This window comes from Haliotis asinina, chromosome 4 (assembly GCF_037392515.1).
Source record: "Haliotis asinina isolate JCU_RB_2024 chromosome 4, JCU_Hal_asi_v2, whole genome shotgun sequence".
Taxonomy (NCBI): Eukaryota; Metazoa; Mollusca; class Gastropoda; order Lepetellida; family Haliotidae; genus Haliotis; species Haliotis asinina.
This window is the reverse complement of record NC_090283.1, coordinates 48190738-48198260: the sequence shown is the minus strand read 5'-3', so window position 1 is coordinate 48198260 and position 7523 is coordinate 48190738. Positions and strand designations below refer to the sequence as shown.

Below are 7523 nucleotides of genomic sequence, written 5' to 3'. Positions count from 1 at the left end.
AATACCCCTAACTGCAATTGGATCAAGGTCCACGTCAGTCAAACGTAAAACACACACACACACACACTAACACTAACACTGTGTAGTAACACTGCGTTGGTGTCAGAAATATGCATTGACGTGCATTTCTACTATCTAACGTTCTGCATAAACAAACATTTCTCAATTTAATAACCACACTTCGTAATCCGAACCTTTAAAAGGATATATTGAGTACTACGTGGCACATAGTATGTCCTACGTAGGAGATATTAAGTCCTACGTAGGACTTAGTATCTCTTACGTAGGAGATAGTGGCACTGGATATCCTATAGGAGATAGTGACACCTAAAAGGTTTTTCACCATGGCCCTAATACGCTTCCGTGTATTTGTGAGCCATTACCTTAGACTTGTGACTCAACTGCGTTGTACTAGTTCAAAACAAACTCTTAGCAATAACATTTTATCATTTGTGTAGAGGCAAACAATTTTTAGCAAAATTGACTGTTCCGCTGCAAAAGCGACAGCCCGGTGTAAAGTAATATTCATTCATGCATTCATTCATTCAGGCTCGTTATGTGGTGATCTTCATTTCACACATACATACGATATAGAATCATCCGATGTCATTTGCGGATCTATGCTGATTATAAAACTAACTGATTACTGAAGAGGTAGTAGATAAATACTGAACCCAGTATACTGCCTGCTGTTGCCCGGCTGTGACATAGTTCTTCACGTGTATCTACCTGGTCAACACACGCTTTCTCTATTCACACAATAGCATATTGTTATCACTATGTCATTAATAAAAGGTGCAGTCATCGGTTTCATATACTTTCGTCAAGCAGTTGATGCTCCCGTTCCTTTCGTTCTGTGGGCAACATGTTTTCTATAGCATCTGTAACTGCAACTTCATCGCTCTTGTTGTCAGTGCACATGTTCAGTTCTGTTAGAGTATCAAGCTGGCATTTCCGTGTATTTTCCTTTGGGTTTGAAAGAAACCCTAACGCAGAGGCCAAGAACATCATTGCACCTGGAAATCAATGTAACCGTCAATTCAGCATCATGACTCACTGGTATTATTTAAGATGCTCATTACTTGTGTCATAACAAATAGAATACTAGTAGTTACCGGATGATTGTCAGGAAACTCAAACTCAAGGCCAACAATTGATGTTTGTCAGATCTTTTATTTGTTTCCCCTAGAGATGGCTAAACCGATTTCAAGTGAAGGAGTAAAGAAGAATACTAAGGTTTCACTTCACCCAGGTTAGTGATATATATCGTCATTCAACTGGCTTGGTGTAATTCTTTAATATGTTCAAGCATACATCTTCCTATAACAAAGAGTGAGAATTAAGAGGTTCTCTTCCATGTTAATTGTAACATTTCTAGCTTCGTAACTCATGGATTTATCTAGAAGAGTGACTGGCGACTGTCATTTCTATTCCGACGCAATTATATTAACTTATGTATGTAACCATGTGCCAGGTGTCTCATTAAATTATTCACACAATGACCTACTTTTCAGCCGATCCGAATTTTCTCGTAAGAAAATGAAAATAGACATCACAAACAATTCTGGCTACACTGGTTCCATCTTAATTACAAATGGCATTTACAAATTAATATTTTATTTTAAACTTTAATCACACCATATTTCTATATTTTATGGCCCGGTGTAGGCAGCATGACCTTAACTGAGACGTCACAGACTGTCCCTTTTTGATGAAGTCTTAAATTAATTCATAATGCATCTGGTTCCCCGGTTACAACTGTTATTTGTTTTTCTGCTATTATTCAGTCTAATTCTGACCAATGATACTGGTACAATTTCAGTTCCACACCAGTCCGCCAAGCATCCCAAGCGGCATTGCCTCGTTTTGAGATATCCCCGATTTCCAGGTTTCCGTTTGTCAGAGCTCGCTGCACCAGAGAGATTGTTGTACGACGTGTTTGCAAGAATTTGAAGGAGCGTAATGTTCAACATGCAAGTGCTTAGATATATCAGAAAATACTGATTAATATTTATGTATCCAGTGAAATGAAATAGTCTAAAAATTCTGGACTGGTTATTGCACTAAGTTGCGCAATAGGACGGAATCCAGTCAAATGGCAACAAGAGTGATGTGTAATCGATATTTTGACTTGTACTATATATAATTCTGCATGATTGTACATCATACATAGTACACTGACACTGATCAAACGGAACTCACATGAGAGGATGGGGCTGCACTGTACTTCTATAAGATACAAAATATACGAGTAATTCAGAGAACATTAATCGTTTTCCCAACTCCTTCCCAAAAATTGAATAAGATACCTGTTACAGCGAAAAGTTAACTTCCAGTTAGGAAACGTTATTTACCACATATAAACAAAAAAGTTGTTTTTGTCAGATTTGTTGTCTTAAATATTAAATGACAGCTACATATCCCATGGTGTATTTCAAAATGTACATTCATCCGTCTTCATCCCCTATGAATATGTTTCAAATGTCCACAGTTGTTGTTTTATTGCCATTGTGGTTTGTGCCGTTTTCGCACGGTATGATATGAAGGACGAGACGCATAAGAAACAAAGCGTCCATAGTGTGATACATACCAGAGAACAAGAAGACGTTGTAGTAATCCCCAGTCGCTTCCAAAATGGCACCTGCAACAATGGTGGAAATACTTAACGTACATACCTATCAGTGACTGAGTATGGTTTAACGCTGTTTGTAGCAATATTCCAGCAACAACACGGCGGGAGACAACAGAAACGGGCTTCATGCATTCTACCCATGTGGGGAATAGAACCCGGGTAATAGAACTCGGTCAGTCAAAATACCATTAATAAGCATCTGTGAAACAATTTTAAGGTGCTTTCCCGAAGTTTCCAAAACTTTCCCAAACGTATCGTTCATGGTGGATTTCAAACAAGCCAGATGAAAATCCACCTTTAAAAATAAACAAGTGCTCATATTTACCTGAAAAAGAAAAAAACGAACAAACAAAAAAACCCAAAACATTGCCAAGCACTCATTCACTTTGGCCTTTTTCCTTTTATCTTAGCCACGTTCTCTCCATTGTGTTCAAAATGTTATAGATTTTGCCTATTTTTAAGTCCCTTTACAAGCCAGCGAGCCTGGCCACCCTATCACATTAGTCATCTCTTACGACAAGTGTGGCTACGAGTGGCTGAAGATTAATTTTTTTAACAGGTTTGTGGAAAGTAGGGGATGTAGATAGTCATGTAGATGAACGTACCTGCAATCGGAGGTCCAATCAAGTGGCCAGTTCCACAGAAGAGCATAACCACACCCATACCAGTTGCAAAGTTTTGAAGTCCTAGAATGTCAAGTGTTAATGTATTCATAAGGACCCAAACACCTCCTGTGTATAATCCAAGGAAAAAGCCCAAGAGAATTTGTAAATATGAAGACGATTGGAATAAAGGCACAAAAAGTGTGAATAACGCCATGATGCTGGCAATGGATGTATGCAATATTGCACCGCCAATCTTCTCCTCACTGGATGCAATTCCCGTGAGAATACGCGAGATGACGCTCCCTATGCCAGACGTTGATATCACGAGGGAAACGTCCCGGAACGTTGCTCCTTGTTTCATGAAAAAGACCGGCAGAAAAAGATATTCTGCTGATGAGCCAAGAGAAAAACAAAATATACTGAAAGCAAAAAGTAGGAATGATATATTCTTGACAACTTTCTCAGTCCTGGAACAGTCCCCACAGAGTAAGAGTAATATTTTTCTCCTGAGTGGTCCACCTCCAGAAATATCTCTTTTTCTCTTTCTCTCAATGACAGAAGGGCGCATCAGCATTCCAGTTACACAGGCATGGGATGTTAGTCCTCCAGTTATCAGAAAGGCCCCATGGAATCCGTAGTTATCGGACAGATACTGAACTAAGACCGGGTGCACAAACATGCCTAGTCCTGCCCCAGCGACGCATAGCCCTTGCGCAAAAGCTGGGTTGTTAGGAAAGTAGTATCCAAGAACAACAATTGCCCCGGCCCCTGACAGACACGTGCCTAAACCTGTAAAAAAACACCAACAATTACTGCTGATTGGTTTCTGTTGCGTTTTCTCACTCGCCTTGACAGAGCTAATTCAGCATTAATGGCAACAAGTCTTAGAGATAACTGGTTACGCCTGTAGGGGAATCGGAATATGTAATATATTCATTTAGCTCAAAGTCCGATTTTTCGAGGCCTGGCAAGCTAGAGGTTAGTATTCGAGTCACCATCTGTGCAATGAAGACCGTTTCAACAACACACATTGTAGGCACTCAGTTCTTTATTATAGGACCCTTGAAGATCCGGGTTAGAATTGATCTTCAGCACCCGAAACTTCTCGTAATAGGCGATTATCGGGATTGTATGGTCAGGCTCGCTGACTTGGTTGACATATGTCATCGTGTCTTATTTGTACAGACACGATGCTCGTGCTGTTGATCAAGGGGTTGTCTGGTCCAGACTTTGTTCTCAACAGACCGCCATCATATAGTTGCAATATTGCTCATTGAGGCGTTCAACAAAAACCAAAGAGCAGATCCATCTCATTGCGCCAGCACAACTGACATCAACTGCCTCATTGGATATTTCACAACTGCGATAATCAGTAATCGAAAGAAGGTTCATCTGCGTTACATGTAAGAGGGTTAGATGTCAGACTGTGCGTTCTGGATATTAGGTGCTTCACTCTGAGGGTGTGGTTTCGAATCCCGGAAGGGACTGAACGCAACAAATGTACTAGAATCTGTATTACCAAATAAGGGGAATATTTAGGGGTCACAAGGCTGGATAACCCAATAGCCTAGGCACTTACCTGCCACAAGAGCATATGTCATGAACAACAGTCGTATATCTGTCACCAGACTGCTGCAAGCAAATCCCACCAGCATTACGATTCCAGACATCACCACGCATGTTCTGCAGCTAAACACGTTGATTACAAAGCTAGCCACGGGTCCTGCCGTAGATAACGAAGAATAACAATTTATGCGCGAACACCTATTAGCGTGATAATAAGTAAATACTTATACTTTGAAAAATATCCAAAATTTCAGAAAAAGCTATCGTGTATCTAATGAATGATAAAGCACGTTGTAATTGTTATTAAGAAATATATAAGAAACTTTAATAAAAACTCAAATAAGAATACGATACTAGTATATTCGTGTTTCTCAAAATTGTCAGTATAAACTGATACAAACAAAAAGATAGATACCATACATCAGTATTATATCATACCGGACCTTTTGTGACCAGAAACTTCCATGTCTCTTTGAAGAAACGACAACTACCCAACACGTCTCACAATCAAATGTATTGTGGCCATTGTGGAGATACATGATTACGCAAAATGTGTATAATGACGAATACTGTAACGGTTTTTCAGAATTGGTTTTTCAGTAACGAATGCTTAAGAAACGACTAACGGGATCGGATGGTCATCGTATCCTATTTACGTAGGTCGATGTCCATGCTATTGATCACTTGATTGTCTGATACCAGGTTGCTGAATGTGGCGTTAAACAACAAACCAACCAAACAAAAGTGTTCTTTCACATACCTGCCAGGGCAAACATGCAGCCGAAGATCGACCCGACCCAGGTTGTGAGAACCAAGTCCTCGTCAAACTCTTTCAATAGGGCCACGTGAAACACACCGGCGGCATAGCTGACGCTAGGGCCAAACATCATCGTCATGAAAGAAGCGGCCAGTACGACCCATGAGTACATCCCCCTTCGTTCCATGCTATAGACATATATTGAAAAAATACAGGGTGACATGGGTACACCTGTAGTTTGGAGTTCTTACAATGATCACATGGGGTCGCCTACTGATTAAAGTCAAAGGTTCCCTACATGAGAGACCTTATCAATCAGAACCAACCTATAAGGTCTCTCAGATCTGAAAGAAGACGTTGGTTGTGTTCTTAACAAACCAAACCAAAACCAGAATTGACAGTGACAACTTCTCAGTGAATGCTTCAATTCTTTGGAACTCTACTCCGTTACACTGACAACGTCTCAATCCTTCGAAATCTCTTAAAACATGTTTTATTATTGGAAATTTATTTAGTGCACAAATCCATGCTCTAGTGCATGTCCCTCGATTGGATGTCAGCCATACAGTTACATCTTATTATCAGCATAAACTCCCTAGAGACCATACAGCTCTTGCTGCCACAAGGAGCACAAAGTTATTGCGGCCTTCCAATGGAGGTGCCCCCTCACAGACCTCACGCATGCACGCATGCACACCCACACTCATATGGTTGTTGATTTCATTTAAGTGTAGGGTCAAAATATTGTTGACAACTTCCCACTTACCTTACTCAAGAAGATCGTATATCGAAACACGAGGTTCATTAACCTATTCAGACAGTGACCTGCTTTTCAGGCCGTCCGAATTTTCTCCACAGATAACTAAAACAACTATGGTTACACTGAATTCCAACTGCCTCTTTTAGAAGAAAATGAGATTGACAAATGTATCTAATTTTAAACTTTAATGACACCGTATTTCTATATCTTATGTCGAGGTGCACAATGCATCTGGCTCACTGGTAACACCTGTTATCTGGGGTTCTTTGCTTTTTTTTTTTTTTTTTTTTTTTTTTTTTAAGAGTGTAGTTCTGTAACGCACAATGTGATTCATTTAACATAACTTCCGCAAACTTTTCTAGCGGCAGAGCCTCGTTTTGAGATTCCACGACTTCCAGGTTTCCGTTTGTCAGAGCTCGCTGTACGACAGAGCACGGTGTACGAAGAAACTTTAGAAGGAACGTAGTATTGCAACATATAAGTGCTTACTTGTGTCAGATAATATATGATAATAGTTACGTATCCAGTGAAATGAAATAGTAAATGAATTCTGGACTGGTTATTGCACTAAGTTGCGCAGTTTGACGGAACCTAGTCAACAGGAAACGAGATTGTTATGTAGTCAATTTTTTATTTGTTACGCATTTTACTCATTGGTGAACCTGATGAGTCAGGATACATCATCAAACCAGTGAAAATAATCAGAACATAATTGTAATAATATCATCACAGAACAGTAACAATGGTAGTGTCGATTTTAGGACTCGAACCTACGACCAGCATTCTTTGAGATTTCGTGGATGATTTGCGCACTTTCCTGCCCCGTGTTACGTGAATAACAGTAGGTTAGCTACCTTGATTAAAAATGACTGGGCAAGTCCGCCATATTATCTAAATACGAAATTCAACAACCCAGCGGGCTTACTCGAAAAACAAGGTTTGCTATGCACCCGACTGATTACGTGTTTGGTGAACGACACACGGCCAGCTGGAGTTATCAGACTGACACATTGTCAAGTAAGGAACAAGGTTACCTGGTTTTGAATGTAGGCTAATATATGATATATCTATTATGCGCACACCTGGGCTAACTACCTCAAAATACACAACTGCACGAAGGTTGGCAATTATTCACCATTCTAATGGATATTTACGTTTTGTTATATGTAGAAATGTATGAGTAATATGAATGACAAAGGACAG

General features: G+C 39.8%; 1 protein-coding gene across 1 annotated transcript; it reads right to left on the bottom strand.

The window, feature by feature from the left end:
* Positions 1-810: 810 nt before the first annotated feature.
* On the bottom strand, positions 811-5747 carry LOC137282544 (monocarboxylate transporter 12-like). Its single transcript, XM_067814307.1, has 5 exons — positions 5564-5747; positions 4817-4960; positions 3238-4026; positions 2591-2641; positions 811-1016 (listed from the first exon to the last, which is right to left on the bottom strand). The coding sequence occupies exons 1-5, from the start codon at positions 5745-5747 to the stop codon at positions 811-813; spliced, it is 1374 nt and encodes a 457-aa protein (XP_067670408.1).
* Positions 5748-7523: the final 1776 nt, after the last annotated feature.

Excerpts from the sequence above, each read along its gene's own strand:
- LOC137282544 (XM_067814307.1), bottom strand. The coding sequence starts at position 5,747 with ATGGAACGAAGGGGGATGTACTCATGGGTCGTACTGGCCGCTTCTTTC. Across the intron at positions 4,961-5,563 it reads CTGCATGTTTGCCCTGGCAG|GACCCGTGGCTAGCTTTGTA; the intron begins GTATGTGAAAGA and ends TATCTACGGCAG. Across the intron at positions 2,642-3,237 it reads GATTGGACCTCCGATTGCAG|GTGCCATTTTGGAAGCGACT; the intron begins GTACGTTCATCT and ends CCATTGTTGCAG.